Raw genomic sequence first — 20,837 nt, forward strand, 5'->3', positions numbered from 1 at the left:
TTGTAAAATCCGAATCCGGGACAATCGGATCGGAAGTCGAATTGGGTACCGGGTTTCGGAGTCCGTTGGCAGCCTATTTATAACAACGTCTAGGGTTTTCTTTCTTGTTGTGCGTCTCTGCTCTGCCGATCCCTAAACCCTGTTACGCAGAGAGGAGGAGCGAAGGCGGAAAAATGAAGACCATCTTGTCTTCGGAGACGATGGACATCCCTGATGGGGTGAAGGTCAAGGTGAAGGCGAAGATGATCGAGGTGGAGGGCCCCCGAGGAAAGCTCTGCAGGAACTTCAAGCACCTTAACTTGGATTTCCAGCTCATCAAGGATGAGTCGGGGAAGAGGAAGCTTAAGATCGACGCCTGGTTCGGCTCGAGGAAGACCACCGCGGCCATTCGGACGGCCATCAGCCACGTCGAGAATCTCATCAAGGGCGTCACCAAGGGATACCGATACAAGATGAGATTCGTCTATGCTCACTTCCCCATCAATGCCAGCATCACCAATGGCAGCAAGAGCATCGAGATCCGTAACTTCCTTGGTGAGAAGAAGGTAATACACATTATAACGGGTTAACTCGTCGCCTTCCTCTTTTATTTTTCGTGAGATTCTATTGTCTTTGTGCTCTGTAACTCTATTGTTTGCACTTATTATTAGTATTATTTTCAAATGCACGGAGGTATAATGTTTTTCTTCTTTATTTCCACCTTATTTTCCTTTTTCCATGTCAGTTCTGTAATTTTTCTGCAGCCAAGTGAACATTTTGAAGCCTCGATTTTTGGGGTAGATTGTTTGTTTGTTTCTCTTGAACTAAATGAATAATAAATAATGATTCCTGGTAGTGGAATACTGGTTTTGCATTTTCCATTCTATTTGTTCTTTAAATAATTCTTAAGGCTCAGTTTGGAAGGAGTACAAATACAAATATGGACAGTACAAATACATACAAAATATAAGGTTTTGCACTCTACATATTTGTATTTGTACCCCTTCCAAATCAAGCCTAAAGAGGAAGTTTGCTTAATAAGAGCTATATATGTACTTGATTCTATCGTTCTACTTGATTGATGTAACTCATTTTTCTTGTACCCTTCTGCAATATTTTCTTATAGTTCAGAATTGCCACTTACTTGATGTTGACTCCTTGGTATTATGAGATGGGCATTTTTGTTTTCCCGCACTCTAAGGTGCTTTTGAGTTTTGAAGAACATGGTATTTATTTCATGGGCTTAGAAGAGCAGGATTGAAATGATAAGAATGCTTGTGTTGAGTGTACTAATATCTTTTGCTCTTACACTTGAATTAATGCGTATTATGTGTTATCTATCGGATCAAATGCTTATCAACATGACAACATCAATCTGTTGTTACCAACAATATCGTATCCTATTTACTTGCTGTTGCCGAACTTCAACTAGTTGAATGCATATAATGGGGATAAGGCTCTGTTGAGAAGTGTTGAACCTTGAAATTTTCTACCTTCTTATTTGGTTGATGTTTATCAATCTCATTGTCTAGAAGTCAGAGTTACACCAACAGTAAGAAAGTGTTATTTCTAGTACATATTTAATTTATTAGAATAGAACCTAAACAAAAAAAAGGAATGAAATTGTTAAGATAACAAGTATAACGACTTGCTGATTAGACTGCCCTCAAACATGGAAAAATCCACCTTGCTAATGAGGGTGCAGGTGATAGGATTAAGAATCACATCTTGCTGACTTAGAATACATTGCTATTGGATATTTACTAATCGTTTCTGCTCGAAAATTTCATTCCATCATATGTTTATGTATTATTGTACTGTCTTCAAATAATTGATCAGTTAGGGATATTGATTATTGTTGAGGGTTGCTGTTCTGCATTGCAATTCTCATGAAGGCTTTAAAATTGTACCCATTAGGACAATTGGTTTGATTAGTTATTTGATAGTCAGGGCATGCATTTGTCTTTTATGGTATCAGCATAACCAGTGTATGATTTTTCTTGAAATGTTTAGCTAACGGAAGACATTATTTGCTTGTCAAGGTTTCATTTTGTATGTACCCTTTGTCACTTGGGCCTCAGTTTGGACAAATAAATGTAAAATACAAGGTTTTGCACTTTACGTATTTGTACTTGTACCCCTTCCAAACTGAGCCTTAAGGACAAATACATCCTTCACCTTCTCTATCATTAGGTTCTCGAGGCAGTAGCACTAGTTTTGTTTACATGCCCTTTTGAGACGCAATTATATTTTAGATGAAGGATATCAGTTGATGATGTATATGTTTATGATGCTTCAGGTTCGTAAGGTGGATATGCTTGAAGGTGTAAGCATTGTTAGGTCTGAGAAGGTGAAGGATGAGCTCGTATTGGATGGGAATGATATTGAACTAGTCTCACGGTCAGCTGCCTTGATCAACCAGGTACTTCCTTTTCTCTGTCTGTGTCCATATTTCCCGTCCTCTTTATTTATGTTGATGTGCTGAAACAATTATTTCTGGTTTTTTATAACAGAAATGCCATGTAAAGAACAAGGATATAAGGAAGTTCCTTGATGGTATCTATGTAAGCGAGAAGGGAGCAATTGCTGAAGATGAGTGATTGATTAGCTATAGCTCTTAGTTTCAGTTGATTTTTTTAATGGAGAGGCTGGTTAGTTGTTTTTTCTTTTGGTTGCTCCATAGTCTGTTCCTTCAGTTTATTGAGACACCATCTTCAAATTGTTTGGAGTTTAAAATTTTGTGGAATCAGACTTTAAAATTATATCATGTTCTAGTTGTTTCTTTTAAGTCGTACTCATTGGCATATATAGCTACTTTTACTTCTCTCAGGTTCAGCCTCTAAATGCAATTTGTCATTGGGTTCAGATTTTCTGTAGTTTATTGTGACTAAGCTGATGCTGATCTTTAAGGTGGGTCACGGGTGGCAACCAGGATCGTTGTTGCCATGCTCTCTTACTTCCCCACAGTACAGTGTGATGTTCAAATTCTAGCATCATTCTCTCTGATAAACGCCTGAAGACATTGGGGATTCTTGGTTGGAGGAATTGACTTACCCATTGTAATTTAAAAATTTGCCACATATGTTGATTATCCAAATCCAAATCCTGTGAAAATCCTATTTAGTAAGACTGATTCCTGAAAAATCACTATAGGAATATGAGGAATCAATCCGTCACTATTTCCTGTGGAGATGCTTGAAGTTTCAGGTGATAGTTTTACAGTTTTACTAATCAGTAATGTGATGCAAGTTTTTGTCTAGATTAGTGAATTCCAAACTCTCCAAAATCACTCTTTCTTTGAGAGATGATTTTGTTAAATCGTTCCTTCCAAGTACCTATAAGCACTAAAATAGGGTTTGAAATTATGAATGTAATTTGGTTTACTAAATAAATGCTCCCCGGTTCCCCCTAGTAGAAGTAATTGTTTTAGCTTTTAGGCTTTTAGCCTTTTAGCCTATGGATTTATCACACAATAGCTACTCTCGAAGGCATTACCAAAAAACAAAAGCTACTCTCAAAGGCATCTGTTTTAGATGACTAATACTGATTTAGCGGGTGCTTGCCAGCCACAAAAATGTATGTATGATCTTGTATGAAGACAAGAAGTAAAGAACTGCCACTTCTACCTGTTATGGAAAACCAGAATGATATTAAAATGTTAAATTGTTAGTGTTCAAATATATTAGGTACTGTGTAGAGAATATATTCTACATTTATTTCATTATATGTTGATTAGTTGGATATTTGAAGAAGAAATCTGATCAGTTTCAAGTCGGCTAATTATCCTCAATCCAAACTCAGGAATCAGGATAGAGCTAAATCTCTATTTCAGCCAGGTTACTTTAAGTCTGAGAAGTTTGTCATTTGGAAGAACCAGATAACCATCTTCAAATGCACACATTCCCCTTTTACCTGTGTCTCCGACTCTGCCCACCTAACCTCCTAGATAACTCAACAAAAGTCTGTTTACACCCTGCTTGACGAGTTCACCAAGTTTTGTGTGTCTGAGTATGCCCACCTATGTGTCTCTGAGTATGCCATGGTTATCTGGTTCGAATATTATAAACGTTTATTTGAAAAAATGCTGCTTTAAACATGTATTGGTTTTATTATTTGGCTGGACGTTTTATGGGCGTTTGGGGAAACAGAATTTGAGTTTTTCCTCTATATGTATATAAATGATAAATCCAAGGTTCAAAGTATCGATAGATTTGATATGTATTGGCCTGTATCGGCCAATACGTATCATATACACCCTTCCAGGGGTTTATCGGGTCAGTCATCGGTTCAGAGGGTAGTCGGGCCTTAAACCGACTCCTCTGAAAAAAAATGTACCAACACAGGCAGACGAGTATCAAACTTATAGTAATGACACTTTCAAATTGGGGTATTATAGTCATATGGATATTTTAAAAATTACATGACAGGTCAAGATGGGTAGTATAGTCATGTAGATATTTTGAAAATAACGTGACAGGTCAAGATGGGTCAGAAACACAATAAGCACTTTTTCAAAAAATACTTGAAAAAAAAGGCAAAATTTTGAATTTATTCATAATGGACTCATTTCCTTAAAAGATCACCTATTGGGCTTTTATTTACCAAACGCATAAGTGCTTATTATGTGGTCTCGGTCTCAAATAAGTACTTTTTTTGGGCAAATTACAAAGATCCCCTGTACTATGAGGTCAGTGAAAAATTTCCCCTTGAACTTTCATTTGCAACAAAGACCCTCCTGAACTTTCACTTTGTGGAAAATACCCCCTTCATTAGAGTTTTGTCGGTTAATTTGGAAAAAGATTCTCCTTCATCTATTTTAAATTGTTTAAATCCCTAAATTACCCTTTTCTTATATGTTTGATTGATTTATGTTTCGATTATTTTTTTTCTAAATATAACATTGAAGCCTTCTTGATTGCTCCAATAGATCCTTGTAGATTTTTGGCTAGACTTAATATTCAAATGAAATGGTAAAAGTTTTTTTCTGATAGATATAAATTTGTCGTTTTGTTTGGTTTTTCTTGATTTATTGGAAAAAGAGTGGATAATTTTTATATTTTAAGATGAAGAGAAACATTCATATTAGTGGAATGTGCTAGTGAAATAATTCTTGTTATTTTAATTGGTTTCATTTGGAGAAAATGGAGGTATTTTTGGTTAATTAGGGTTAAAGAGCAGGGAAAATAGAATAAGGAAAGCCTAGGTGGGCAACTTAGTAAGTTAATGTATTCCTTAATGTTCAAGGCATTTTGTTGCAAAGTGAAAGTTCAGGGGGGTCTTTTTGTCCCAAATGAAAGTACATGGGGTATTTGTAATTGACCATATACTATAAAGGGGTCTTTGTAATTTACCCTTTTCCAATCAAAAAACTTGGTTTGGACCTATTTAGCTTACACCATAGCCTTTCGAGTCAATACCAAGTTTTGAACACCCTAGTGATTCATCAAAACCGTCAAAAGAAAATAGCAAAACCTTGACAATCCAAATTGTCCAAATCCGACTTAACTTTATATATGCATGTATAAATATTACATAAATGAGTATTTATGCATGTAAATACTTGTATATGTCTTCATTATTATGTATATGCAATTATGCATCCACAAATGTACATATTCATATATTTATGTATTTTTCACTGCAACTATTTATATATTTATATGTTTATCTAATACTTAAAATTATCTATACATATATGCACAGTGGTGGATCCAGCATCCAGGAGGCCCTTTGATTAGTGGCAAGCATTATCATAACATCAATTGTATTGATACAGCTTTTGATGCCTTTCTTTTTTATCTTTTTTTGCAACCAGTTCAGGGGGGCGGTTTAGGGCTCTTCCACCCCCTGAACCGGTCAGACCCCCGATACACCCACTGGCCAATACGGGCTGATACGTGTCAATACTTTAAACCTTGCTTGCTCATAACATTTTTTTGTAACAAAGATTCATTAAATGAAGCAATAATAATACAAAGAAACTACACAACAAAGCTAAGAGAGTTAAAGCAAAAACCAGTCAGCTAGCCAAGGCATAGCCGAAGTACCCTAACTCTCTCAAACCTTTCCACTCAAGCATATGCGCTAATTGATTTCCTTCCATTTTAACAAAAGAAAATGATTTATTCTCAGGCACAATGATTTATTCTCGGGCCCTTTGTGTTGGAAAACTTAGTAATAACATTTAAGTATTTAAAACAAAAAATTGAAATTAAAATATTTTCACTCTAAACATTTTAAGAGAAATAGATGCATCTCACAAATGAATCATCTTTTTTCCTAATTTTATCTAATATTTTCAAGAATATAAGGATCTAAAAACTAAAAAAAAAAAAGAAAGAAAACACTATTCGAAAAACAGCAACAGTTAATTAAGACGGTTTTGCATTAAAAAAAAATAACTTGGGGGTTTCAATTTGTAAAACAATAAGAGAGAGATCCCCTCAAGTGTGTCTCATCCTTAGGAGTCTACTTGGTTCATCTCCTTGATTTTCTCCTTCACAATCTAGCTACCCGCTCCAAGCATCCAACCCTGAAATTGAAAAGAGAACATATGGTTTGAAATATCTTTTAGTTTTCAAGGCAATACTTGTCTGTTGTCATATTGAAAAAAAAATGAGGATATAAGAATCATTTCACTTCTCGTTATTTCAGTTTCAGATTTTAAGTAGGTCCTAAGGGTAATTGTGAAAAAAGAAATAATTTTTTTATTCTATTTAAAAAATTTTCAAATCTCGGTGGGGGCAATTACCCACATTGACATATATGTAAATCCGCCCATGTGTATGCATGTATATTGTATGTCAACAATTTTTCCTAAAACATGACAATGGTGATCTTTCTATACATAATAATGTTAATATTAAATAAACATAAATTCCCTAGAGTATAAGAAATAAATACATTTGGGGGATTGTTAGACATAGAGAAGTTAGACCGACCTGACATTAACCGGAATCCAACGTGAAGTTTTAGAGTTGGGGGAGGGGGGTCAGCGGTCAGCCCAACACGACCCACGGCCCAAGCCTGTGTGGGTCCGTACCATGTTGCGGGCCTGGGTCGGGTGGGCTGAGGTCGTGTTGGGCTGGGCCATAGACTGGGTCTTGGGTGTGGGTCGAATTGGGCCAGACTTTTTTTTTTACATTTTTTTTTATTTTTTTTGTTAAGTAAAACTAAAATATTTAATTTTCCTTTGGAAACTATTTGAAAAAATAAGAAATCTAACAGAGAAATGAAAAAAAAAAATACTTAACTAAATAAGAAGTTAAATAGACAAAGACTCAAAGTAAATAACAAATTAGAAGAAAAATATGAATTTTATTTCATTTAAATTTGAATGACACAAAACATACAATGGTTGGATGAATGAAATATGAAAATTGGAAAATTAAATAAATTAATAAAAAATACAATATTATTACAAATTGAAAATAAAAAAACACGTTATTAAAAAATATCAAATAAATTAAACAAAATTTACAATAATTTGAAAAAATGCTACATAACTATTGAGTATACAAAAAATATTGACTTCATCATTTTCTCCTATTGTTCTTAACTTTGATGAAAGAATGTATGAGAGACTTAGAAATTAAGACTTGAGAGAATATGACAACTAGAGAAGAAATTAAGAGAATTGCTGAATTGGTGTGATGAGAATGGTGGAAGATAGGGTTATTTATAAGAATTGAAAATAATTCAATTGCCCAAAATGCCCTAAAAACTAGCTACTTTTTAATTGTTGTGAAGGGTATTTTGGTCATTGTAAAACTATTTATCACTTTACCCAAAATGCCCCAAAACTAGTTATTATATAGCTGTTAGGGGCACTTGTGTCATTCTTTCTCCCCCAAAACCAAAATACATAAATACCCTCCACTATATAATTGTTTATAGCTGTTGTGGGGGTATTTCTAAAAAAAAAAACATCACGATAGATGTCGTGCCAGGCCATGGACCTGAAACCCCAGGTCCAATACGGTTCAAACCGTCATGCCATGCTGGTCCAAATTCGGGCCGGGCGGCACGAGATTTACACCTCTAAACCCAGTCCAACTTTCACCCCTAAGAGTGCGGACCCTCTTGGTTCCTTGCGTGCATGGTGCATTGTATAATTTCTATTTGAACTAACCATAGGGACCCACAACAAACGAACTAACTGTATGTATCAATAACGTGTTTACTCTTGATTGGATGACGTTGCCCCTTATGCACGTCTTGTATGGAGCAGATCCGTTATCTTACGTGTGGGATTATAGGGATATACCCTCGTAGATGCTCTTACATGTGTCTAACCTATAATATTAAACTACTCCGTTGTGGAAAAAATAAAATGTCAAAAACACCCTTAACCCCTTGACATGGACACGTGAAAAAATCATGTGTACGCCTACGCCCACAGGCACAGCACTCTCTACACTTGTGTATCCAAAACGTGTACATTTTATAGCGCACATGCGGAAGAATCCTGTTTCAGCGGAGTTAGAATGTTCTGCCAACAAAACACGTTCCAACCATCTACCAACTTAATCTAACACTGTACATCTAAAACCACTGGAAAAGTGGGATCCGCCATGTAGAGGGTTGGGACGTGTTTTGTTGGCGGTTCCAATACCCATCAATTTCATCTGATGGGTCTGATGATGGGATGAGATGTGCGGTGACTGATTTTATTGGTAGGATGTTGGAATGTGTTTGTTAGCGGGAGATCCCAACAATCATCGAGCTGTAGACGGGGACGTACGTGTAGAATATCAGGAAGTCTGGTGAGATAGACTCACAAGACTCCTTCCTCTGCTCTGCTGCATCGCCCCCTCTCCGCGCACACGGAAAGGAAGGAAAGAGACAGTCCTCCCGTGGGTAAACATTTTCCGTCCGCATTTACTGCTGCAACCCAAGCTGCAGGGTTATCTTTGGCCTTTTCCCATCTCCCCCACCCTCTCTCGGAATCTCTCTGGTTTCAAACATGCAGAAAGAACGCGATGGATCATGTGAATTGGACGATCAAGATGGCAAAGAAGAGGAAGACGACACAGAAACAGTTGAGCTTGTGCTGTTTCAAGTCTCTGAATGTTACGTTTACATGGTGAGATTGCGGTTTCTTAGATTTCTGTGTCTTTCTGGATCTGTGAATTGCTTTTATTATGAAATTCTACAGTTTAGATTCATAGAATCAAGGGTTTAATGTCCAATTATCGATCTCTGTTCTGGTGATTCTTTTGCTTATAAGATGCTATAAATGAATTTCTACGCCAAATGCATTTGGAAACAAAAGAACAGGAGGAGTTGGTAAGGGGAAATTATTGTGTGGGATCCAAGCCTTGGAAGTGAGAAATGAATAATTAAGATTGAAAATGGGGATGGGCGCCACAAGTAGCATCTATGGGAATTGGAAAAGAGAAAGGCATCCCCATGACTGAATTTTGTTTATCGAATGCTATATATGTTGGATGTGGCGAGAACTTCGAAAATTTTGATCGAGAAGGAAAAAAACATTCATAAGAAAAGCGTGTGGTTGTCGAAATTATGTGGCATTTAAACAACTGATACTGCGTATCATCTTCTGTATACACCATCAAGTTGGGGGACTTAGAGATTATATTCTTCAGTCTTTTTTGAAAATAAAAAATCTATTTCTTTTCAACTTGTTATGATAACTACCTCTGTATTTCTGCATTTTTTTTTAGAATAGATTTATTTGTATTCTCGTAATTCCTCTGAATGTGCTTTATCCCCTCATCATCCGAATTTAAAATTTTTCCAAATTAACGTAGGGGGGGGGGGGTTCAACTAGGATTACTGATTAGTTTTGGAAAGTAATCTCTGAATCCAAACAATATATTTCCAATAATTATTGATGTAGCTTGATACCTGGCTTCTCAGATCATTGTATGACAACATTTCATTTGTAATCTTTTTCGTCATTTCATAAGTTTATCCATACAGATTTGCAATATCTTTTTTTTTTTTTTTTCTCTTGTAAGGAAAGGAATATTTTCTGTTTATTATTTGGTTCTTTTCATATCATCCTTCTAGAATTAGAAAAAAATTAATCTCTTTCTCTCAGAGTTGACCTTATATCTAAGTGTTATCTATGATTTATCAAGACAATGGCTTTGTATGTTTTCACTATTAATTACAAATTGCAATCATGCATTGTATTAGTTTATAAAACAATACGATATGTTTATTTTGTTAGTCTCACTTTTAATTTACAGTGTAAGGAAATTTTATATTACAGTATAGTATGCTACGTTGACAAGCCAGCTCTGTTAAATGCTTAGATGAGCCCAACTCGTTATTCATCTTGCCTCTATTGTTTCTTATGTCAAGCGCGCCACTGTTCTAACTTGTCCTGATGATGCAGATACCTCCAAGGATAAGCGCAGCTTCTTACAGGTTATTCTCTTAATATCTCAGTTCTTTCTTATTTTAGGATCAAGATGATCATTTACTCAACTTGTGATTAGTAATCTCATTGAGATAAAGCCACTGTGTACTTTCATGTAATGACCACATTTCAAAACGCACTCCTGCTGTTTATATCTTGCAAGTACTGAAGGAAGTCATGTTCATTTTCACTAGACAGATTGGTTCTGTATCCCTGTATGGTGACACTAGATGCAAGACAAAGTGTCTCTAATGCAGTTGATGTAAAGAGAGCAGCTTTACAATTGATTTAGCTATATAATCTACCAACCTCTGTAGAAATGAAAAATTATGTATATTAAAAAATAATAATTTGAATTTTTGTATACTTCCTTCTCTTTTAACTTTTGATGAATTTCCTTTCATTATCAAGAAGAAAAGTAGAAAGTGTGCAGTGGACCCCTGTTGTCTGATGTACTGGGCCCTCCTTTTCCTAGGCCTGTTAGTTTCTTCCTCTGTATCAAAAATAAAAAATAAAAAAAATCTCTTCCTCTGGATCAATTTATCATTGAAAACGCAGGTTTGAGTCTGAAGCAGCTACTTTGTGCAAAAAAGGCCAAAAGTTAGGTTCCTTATACAGTCCACCCCTCCCAAGACCCAACACAGATGGGACCAACATTGGGTAATGGCCTTTTTTGTGGGGGCAAAATAATCAACATTGTGTAATGGCCCTTTTGAAATTATTCAAGCATGACTGTGAGACTTGCATTTTTATATGCAATGAAAGGAGACACTTAATGAACAATAAAAGGAACATCAAAAGGTGTAATTGGAAGGAGAGCACACAAGTTCATTTTGTCACCTTTATGAACTGCATTCCTGATACAAGTTTTCAAAATTTTTATGGCTATGTACATATTACAAAGTGGTAGGAATAAAAGCCTTTTCAATAAAAGGGTATGAAATATTTTAAAGTGAAAAAAAAAACCACCACCTGCACAATGAAATAAATAGTCTATGTGATACCTCACATCACATCTCACTTAACTAATTGAGTTGTATTTTGTATTTTGTTAAAAGATTTATGTCTGCCATCTTTTACTTAGAATTGGAGTACGAAAAGCCTTGGTAATCAGGAACTTGATAATTTTGCTCCAGTGATAAAATTGGTGTGCCATATTGCGTTTTCTTGAGAAAAAGGTAAAGTATTGTATTAAGCTTGAAAAAGCAGTACAAGTATCAAGTATGCTCCATGTACAGCCAGAAACTATACAGGGAAGCCACCAAAAAACTTGGCTCTCCCAACTAAATACAAAAAATCAGACTGCGGCAAGAAACAGAGTACTATAATAAAAAAAAAAAATGATGATGTGGGATGTCTTTTAACATATTGTTGGCAGATAACCAAGGATGCAAAATCGCCACAGCCTTAGCTGCTGAAACCTCTAAAAGGGTGAACTTTCCTTCAAAAGTTCTCCCATTCCTCTCTTTCCACAAAGCCCAGCACACAACACGAGGAATGACACTCTAGAGCATCTTACCCCTTCTACTCAAGCCCACCAACTTCCAGGAAGAAAACAACTAAGATAAAGATCTTGGCAAACACCAGTTAACACTCAACAGAGAGCAGAAATGTAGAGCTGTAAAACTGGTCATGTTGGGTTGGCATGGCATGGCCCATGTGCGGCCTGCTGGTCGTCCCGGGCCGTGCCTCCCTCCCCTAGGATATTTTGGGGGGTCGGCCCGACATGACCCACAGCCCGAGCCCGTGCGGACCTGTGCCGTGTTGCGGGTCTAGGCCAGGTGGGCTGCAGGCCATGCTGTGGGCTTGGCTGGGCCTTGGGCTTGGACCGAACCAGGCCAAAAAGGCCCAAACTTTTTTTTGTTGTTTTTTTTTGACATTTTGATTTTTTTGCTAAGTAAAACTAAAATACTTAATTTTCCTTTGGAAACAAATTGAAAAAAAAAATCTAACAAAGAAATGAAAAAAATACTTATGAAAATACAAAATGGACAACAAATTGAAAAAAAAATAGAAATTTTATTTCATTTAAAATATAAAAAATTACCCTATTGAAAAAATAGCAAATAATTTAAATAAAATTGAAAAAACTACTCCATCTCCTTAACTTCAATCGTTTGTTTCATCAGGTGTAGTAGTGTCATGCCCTTCTTTGTCTTGTAATTTATCCTCAACATCCGACAAACTTTAAAGTAGATATCTTTTTTCTTGTTTCTCATGGAAGAGCAAATGTTTGCCCAAGTGGCCAGTACCACCCATGCTACTGAAGTTAAAGTCAATCCTGGATTTTTGGAAAACGGCTTTTTTTCCCTTCCCCTCAACCTCCTCTATTTTAAATACTTTCCAAATTGGGCTAGTGAACTTACTATTGGGGAATTGGTTTTGAGAGTTGGAGTTGGCCATTTTTTTTAATTCTAAAAAAATAAAAATTAATTTAATAGTACTTACCCAGATGGTTGGATTACCGGCTTAGAATCTCAACTTGATTTCAACAGTTGAAGCCTCAAAGGTGGAGGATAGGGCTATTTATAGGAATTAACAAATAATTCAATTGGCCAAAATACCCTAAAAACTAGTTGTTTTTTCATTGTTGGGAGGGGTATTTTGGTCATTATAAAGTCATTTATCACTTTACCCAAATGCCCCCAAAGTCCCAAACTAGTTATGTTAATAGCTAATGGAGGGGCATTATTGTCTTTTTCTTCCCCCAAAGCCAAAATACATAAATACCCCCTATATAGCTATTTATAGGCTTGTAGTTGTTGATTGAGGGGTATTTCTATAAAAACCCCCTAAAAAAGCTGAAACTAGCCATTTGGGGGGTCCCCCAAGGCCCTCAACGACTAGTTTTCTCGGACGGGCTGCACTCGACCAGTTGCGGGCCGGGCCGTGCTGTGGGCTGGGCTGTGCTGGCACGTGGGCCGCGAGTGGCACGATATGCACAATCATGCCATGTCGTACTCGTGCCGACCCATGGACCTAAAACCCCCGATCCAACATGGCCCACATGATTGTGCCGTGCCTAGCACGGCCCGCGTGCTGTCGTGCCAGGCCGCAGGTGGCACAGCCTGATTTACAGCTCTACAGAAATGACTGAATAACTTATAAGTTGCATGCCTCATAAACGAAGTGGCGTACCTTGAAAAATATTTCTTTGCAATCTTTGGCTTCTTTCTTCAATAAGTGGTATGCTTTAGTATCATTGCAATCTGTTTCTACCAGCAATCTTGAAGTGTAGTGTTCCACTTGTAGAACATGTAGCTAATGTTCTAGAAGATGGTTACACTTCCAAGGTTTTAACTTTTAACTGCATCAAAAGGTAGCATTGACCAATTAAGACCTCCCTTGGTGATCCATCCATCTTGAATCTTTATCTCTTTACTGATCTAGTAATTGTTGGTGCTGCCTATGAGCTTTCTTATACCAGTCATAAGAAACATGTTGATGTCTTGAACTGAATGAAACTGTAGTGAAAATTCTTTTATTGGTTTGGTTGGACCAATCACCATGCTCTTTGATGCAGATTAGACCCAATAGCTTAGGTTGTGTTTGGTACCATTTCTGTTTCTGCCTGAAACATTTTGGGTTGATCAATATAAATTGGTTAGAGATGTGTTGTCACATCATATATCAGTGTCGCTTCAGCTAGAAAGATTAGATTTCACGAGCAAGTAATGTCAAATACTATAAATATCAATGATCAGTCCAGCACGTGCATTTTTTATGGTATGCCTGTTTCAACTATAAACAACCTCAAATAACAATTGTATGCCAATTTTTATTGATTATTCCAAAACATTTCAGATAGAAGCTGCATTTGTACACAACTGTGGAGTTTGATAGGATGTAAGATAAATTTCCAAATATGTATGAGAGTAATAGGTGAAGTTGCATAGAAGGCAATATAACCTTTTTTATGTATGCATGGAAAGTGATATAATTTATAATCACTTGAGCAGTTTGGGATAAAATTACTTGATGTTACATAGGAGGATTGTTAACTCCATATGCAGCATACAAAAGTGTGCAAGAACAGAAAATTGATTCCAAAATGCCATGCCTAACTCGCACATCTCACTGTATTTTGTAGAATTCAGAAGTAGCCCAAGAGACATATTGGACAATTTGCACTTGATTTCTTTAACTTTAAACTCTGTGTGGACAATTTTCTTGGAAGACAACATTTTCCAGACAAGAGTGCACTACAAAGCATACTTGTTCTGATAATTAAGAGTTCATATTTGCTAAAGTACTATGTAAGTGAATTCCTGAGATTTAATAAAAACAATCGACTAATTGTACAAGTTTCCAAGACTGATCAATTATCTGAGCAACCATCATTTTTATGGCTTAACTAAGCATGATGAAGAATCAAATATTGATTCATCCAATAAAGAAAGTTCAATGCCACATAAATGTGCCATGTGCATGCATGATGACATGTGGCTTGAGAGTTGCATCACCCATTCTAGCTGGAAAGAGATGCTGGGATCATGTGGAACTCTCAGAGATGCTTTAGTAAAATGGTAGTCTCATAGAACAATTTACCTTAATGATGTGTGTTGTTGCATGCAATTCTTCGTTTATTCTCATTCCTGAACTGTAGGTCATTAAAAGAAGCATCGAAAACATCTTGATGATAACTTGGCAAGATAGATTACATGGTTCTGACCCTTAAGATACTGATGAATGCTTAAAAGATTCCAAGAACAGGTCATGGGCTGCTAAAATCTGCATTCATGTTGTAAATGGACCTATAACCACATTATAAAATTTGTGAAGCCCCCCAGTTATTGAGAGGAATAAATAGGAAAACCACTCATGAACTTATTGTAGAGATGCAGATGATATATGTATTGTCCCTAGGGCTCTCCAGAGTGCCTCATCCATGTAGTTGGGAGGATGCCCATGAACACAAATACCTAACACCCTATCTTTTGTTAATTTTAGGTAGGTGTCCATCAAGTTGTGGGCCTTGTGGCTTTCCAAACGTCAGCTATGCTTGATTTCATCCATAGCTGTTTCTCATCTCTGACATCCCTTTTTCACTTTATTCTGTCTTTCTGCATGCCAAATACAGACTGTGATCTTAGATGCATTTAGATGCAAAGTTCATGAAGTCCACCATATCTTTTTCTTTTCTTTCTTTCTCTTGAAAACAGTAAGGTATTGTATTGTATTTGAAGATCTAAATCAATATATATTAGCCCAATTGCATAAAGGAGCTGTATATTGGGAATATACAGATATGAATCAAAATACCATATCCTTTTCTTTTACCATTTGAAATGAAGATAATGAACTCCGAAGTCTACTCTTAGGGCTGATGAATGGAATGTCAACAAATGGGCATGGGAAGGGACATTGAAAGTCATCAGCAAAGGAGAGGAGTGCATTATCAAGCTTGAAGATAAGACTACAGGTGAGACATTCTTCTGGAAGAAAATAATGTGGTGTATTCCTTTATATTGTTTATGTTATTTATTTGAATTATTCATAGCAGGAGACCTTTTTGTTCGATATATTCCTTAAAATTTTTGTTACATTCTTTAGGTTAACTATTTTAATTATTCAAAGCAGGAGAACTTTATGCTCGAGCATTTTTGAGAGAAGGGGAACCACATCCAGTGGAACCTGTAATTGACAGCAGCAGGTTAGGTTCATTCATTTGTTAAGCAAGCTCTGTGTTTGTTTATATATTACCTATTACAAGCTATGATACATGGATAAGTCCATGTGAGTGTCATATCATGTCAGATACTTCATTTTTAGTATAAATTTTGTCTCCAACACTTCATTCATCAACGCCTTTTCCATGGCTGGGTATCATAGCTTATGAGTTTTCTGGTGTCACATAATTTCGTCTTATGAGCTTAATACTTTTGAATCTCTTTCTTTAGCTTGAAATTGTTAGTCTTTATGTTTACCTGCAGAGCATCTAAACTTTTCTTTGTTGTTTCTTCAGATACTTTGTTCTTCGGATAGAAGAGAGTATAGGTAAGCTATGATCCTTTCCAGTTTTATGACAATTTTTATTTTGAATACTTTTGCTGGACTTGGATCAGAGCACACAATTATAACAATCCTACTGGGAGCAGGTGGCCAAAACAATTCTTGGGATGCCTGATTAATGTTGATGTGGTCAGAGTTACTCCAAATATATGCATTAGTAGTGCTTATAGTCTATAAAATATACTGTCTTAGATTATTTGTTTGAGTGAGCTAGGTGGTTGACTGGACAGTCAAACATTTGACCATGACTCGATAGCCAAAATGATTTTATGTTTGGTCCAAGGTTGACAAATTTGATTTTGACTAAGCAATTTTTGTATCTCTTTTACTTTTTAAACTTATTATTTGAGTAACCATCTGATTCTATAAACATTTATTTAAACCCTGTCAAGAATTATACACTCTGCTATAATTGGGTCTAATTACTCTTATCCATCCATGGTAGGTGATCTAATAAAGGCCTCAACGAATAGATGCAGAAAATCAAGAATTTGTATTTCTAAATGTGAAAATAAGCATTGGTTATTGAAGGAATATAGTTTAATGGAACAGTAGTTGAATTTGAAGTCCAAATTACAATTTTTCTCAATATATAATATGCTTGTAGTTGTTGTTGTTGTGGTGATACTGTTGCATACATGAGCTGAACAAGGGTGAGGATGGGCTATAAGACATTGTAATAAATCCATAGTTTTAGTAGATTCTATGTAATATATTATGACATGTATAATACAGATTTACTAGAGAGAGAAATGTCTTTTTCTATGGTGATTGGTTTAGGTTTGCTATATTCTGAATTATCTGTTGGTGTATTTAGAAAGAGAGGGATTCCAAAATTTGTGTGGATGCTAGTAGTCTTATCATCAATTGGAGCTTGATTCATAAAGATTAAAGCGAGCTTGTTACAAAGAATGGCAAAAGATTAGAAATGCAAAAAACTTCAAAAAATATGAAACAATAAGAAAGAAAGTTAATAAGTAATAGAAATTAAATTTAGGTCATCTGATGAGCTTTATCATAAATTAGGCACTAAAGATAAAGAAAAAGGAATTTACAAACTAGCAAAGATAAGAGAAAGGAAATGTAGAGATTTAAATAAAACAAAAGTGGAAAGACTTTTGAAAAATTATTAAATGAACACAACATGTAGAGGATGCTAATGGAGGAGAGACTAGTAACACTAATAGTGTTAAAAATAACATGTACCTTCATAAAATTAGAAGTAGTGAAATGAAAGAGTCACTAAATAAGATGAAAAGAGAAAGACATTAGGACTAGATATGAATCCAATAGAAGTGTGGAACAAGGTTCAAATTTTTGTTACATATTAGGGTGTATTGGCCATCAGGTGTATCGTATTATTTCGGTAGCACCCCGATACACTTAAATAAAAGGTATTTTGGATTCGGGAAATTTCAGGGGGGGTTATCAGGCCAAAGACCGACCCCTTCAGGACTTTTGAAAAAAAAATATGCGTGCCTTGCAAACACCTGATACACAAGGGTTGTGCATATCAGGTGTATCGATATTTAAAACCTTGGTGTGGAAAGGTATGGAGAAAGAGGAGTATGGTACCTATATTTAACAACAAAGGCGATATACAAAGTTGTAATAACTATCAAGGGATCAAACATGTGAGCCACATTATGAAACTTTGGGAATGAATATTTTAGCAAAGAGTACGACATGAAACAAGTATATTGGAGAACCAATTTGTGTTTATGCTAGGGAGATCAACCATGGAAGCTATCTTTCTTTTGAGATGATTGACACAATACTCATTGATCAAAAAAAAAAGAAAGAAAGAAAGAAAGATCTTCATACAATATTCATTGATCTAGAGAAAGTTTGTGATAGAATTCTTGAGGAATGATATTGTGGGTCTTGGAAAAGAAAGGGGTTCTAAATAGGTACATAGAACTAGTATGAGGGTGCAACAACTAATGTTAGAACACTTGTGGGAGAAATATCAAATTTTATAGTTACAATGGGTCTTCACCGTCAACCAAAAAAAGGGTCTTCACCTAGGCTCAGCACTTGGCCCTTATTTATTTGCATTGGTAAAAGATGAATTGACTAAACATATTCAAGACGAGGTCCCTTGGTGCATGTTGTTTGCTGGTGACATTGTTTTAATTGATGAAACTAATAAAGGATCAAATGCAAAATTAAGCTTATAGACAGATGCTTAAAGTAAGTAGGACTAAAACGGAATATATGATCTGTAATAGGAGTGCAATCAAGAGATAAATCAAGGTGACCTTTTTCCAGTACCTTGGTTTGATGATCATAACCAGGAGAGATTGAAGAGGATGTTGTCCATATAATTAGAGCAGGATGGGAAAAATGGAGGGGTGCATCTAGAGTTTTATGTAATAGACAAATGCCACTTGGATTAAAAGGAAAATTCTATAAAACAATTGTAAGGCCAGCTATATTATATGGAGCAAAGTGTTGGGCAGTCAAGAAGCAACATGTCCAAAAAATGAGTATGACAGAAATGCATATGTTGTGTTTATGTGTAAGCACAACCAATATTGAGTAATGACTTTTTATTATATTATAGTTTTGCATAGAATGTTTTATACTATATTAAGTATTAATATATATTTTTATTAGGGGTGCAACCTGCAATTTGGACGGGTTAGGGTTTGAGTTTTGTCAAAATTTGAATGGGCCCAAGCCCGAAGAAGTGTAAAATGTTAACTCGGGCCAACCCGAGTTGCACCTCTAATTTTTATGCATGAAAAAGTATAACATATTTTAAATATTTAATATTGATAGGCCTGGAAGCTTGGGGCTGGGTTTGGACCTAGATTAAGCCTCTTCTATTAGGTGCTAACCCCAGCTTGACCAATGATCACCCTTTTTTGTAAAGTGTTGCAGGTTATGATACCAGATACCTGTATAACAGTGTTATATCATGTCAGGTACTTAAATCTTAAGTGTACCTTATCTAAGCCTTGTCCCACCGTTTCCCTGCCATATGTAGGTAATAGGTCGTAGACTATACCGTAAATGATCTTTTCATATATTTTTATGCACTATATAATAATATATTTTGACTACTTGTAAAAATTTATGGACAAGTCGAAGGCTCCTCTAGACAATTTTATGGGTTCTGAATCCCCCAGATCCAAGCTGTTGCCTTTCCAAAATCCAATGTCCATTCAGATTGAATTTATAATAAATCAGTCATTTTCTAAAAGTAATATGTATGTAAACTTAGATATCATTACAAGCCAGGAAACCATCATGGTAAACACTAGTAGTATGGTAACTTCAGTTGGATCATGATATCTGTTTTAGCCTTTAGTGTGCCATAACACCCCCTTCTGTTTATTTCTTTCCTTCATGCCTCTTCTCTTTCAGAGCCGATTCTTTATGCAAAATCTGATGCTCATGCATCTGTGATCTATGTAGGTGGTCGTCTACGGCATGCTTTTATTGGTATTGGGTTTAGAGAAAGGCCACAAGCATATGACTTCCAAGCTGCGCTTCATGACCACATGAAGTATCCTTGCATCTGGTTTCTTTGTTTTTTTTTCATTTTTCATTCAGTCTATGTGTTGTTCAAAATACTGGTAGTATATATGAATCGTATGTTTTATTTGACATGCAAATATGAACTTAAGAGCAGTGCAACCTGTGACAGTTGTTTCTTCTTAAATGTTTGAAAGATATCTGAACAAAAAGAAAACCGCTGAAGAGATGGAGCAACATTACCAAAGCACTTCATCAGTTGATTACAGTCTGAAAGAAGGGGAAACTCTAGTACTTAAAATAAAGAATGTGAGATCTTTTGCAACCATATATAACCTGTGTAATGTTTCTGTGGAATAAAATCATATATTGGTGCAAATTTGATGATAACAGTATGAATTCTGTATTGCAGAAGAAAGGAAGCCGCAGAGTTAGGTCTGCTTTTTTTGATCAGGGCCTCAACAATCTCTCATTAGATGACAAAACAAATAAGAAAGATCCCATGATCTGTCTTAAGCCACCACCCCCTCCAGCTGCAACGGTTTCACCTGTTAATTCTGAGCAGATGTCTCCAGGAAGTTTGTCATCTAACTTAACCCTTGAAGGAACTACACAGACTGAGTTTATGCATTCTAGAAAGGAACAACCAAATCATCAAAGTCAGATCTCTGAGGACACTGCAGAAGATGACTTTGGTGATTTCCAGGCAGCAGGATAATTTGGTTTATGAGATTCAGTTACTTTTTGAATGCTGAAAGTGTACATTTCAATTTTCTGGGTGATATGCTGGCTTTATTTGATGGCTGAATAATTTGTTTGTGATTAAATGCTTGTTTGTCTGATAATTGTTTCTCTGGGATCACCTCTTAGATTGAGTTCTGTACATTTTTGTAATACAACCAATTTTCCGTTCAAAATTGACAGATCATGTGGAACATAACTCACCTTAAGTCTGTCTTTTATTTTTCAGTAC

General features: G+C 35.8%; 2 protein-coding genes across 2 annotated transcripts; both read left to right on the forward strand.

Annotated features, from left to right (window-relative positions):
• The first annotated feature begins 95 nt into the window (after positions 1 to 95).
• Positions 96 to 2,808, forward strand: LOC104612137 (large ribosomal subunit protein uL6). The gene is made up of 3 exons (XM_010279460.3): positions 96 to 545; positions 2,279 to 2,401; positions 2,493 to 2,808. Exons 1-3 carry the CDS (start codon positions 174 to 176, stop codon positions 2,577 to 2,579), a joined length of 582 nt encoding a protein of 193 aa, XP_010277762.1. The 5' UTR covers positions 96 to 173; the 3' UTR covers positions 2,580 to 2,808.
• A 5,949-nt stretch (positions 2,809 to 8,757) lies between these two features.
• LOC104612136 (Adaptin ear-binding coat-associated protein 1 NECAP-1) lies at positions 8,758 to 20,810 on the forward strand. Its single transcript, XM_010279459.2, has 8 exons — positions 8,758 to 9,064; positions 10,346 to 10,377; positions 15,691 to 15,791; positions 15,950 to 16,022; positions 16,335 to 16,366; positions 19,805 to 19,895; positions 20,062 to 20,173; positions 20,277 to 20,810. Exons 1-8 carry the CDS (start codon positions 8,945 to 8,947, stop codon positions 20,580 to 20,582), a joined length of 867 nt encoding a protein of 288 aa, XP_010277761.1. The 5' UTR covers positions 8,758 to 8,944; the 3' UTR covers positions 20,583 to 20,810.
• Positions 20,811 to 20,837: the final 27 nt, after the last annotated feature.

Source organism: Nelumbo nucifera, chromosome 1 (genome assembly GCF_055504915.1).
Source record: "Nelumbo nucifera cultivar China Antique chromosome 1, China Antique-T2T, whole genome shotgun sequence".
Classification (NCBI taxonomy): Eukaryota; Viridiplantae; Streptophyta; class Magnoliopsida; order Proteales; family Nelumbonaceae; genus Nelumbo; species Nelumbo nucifera.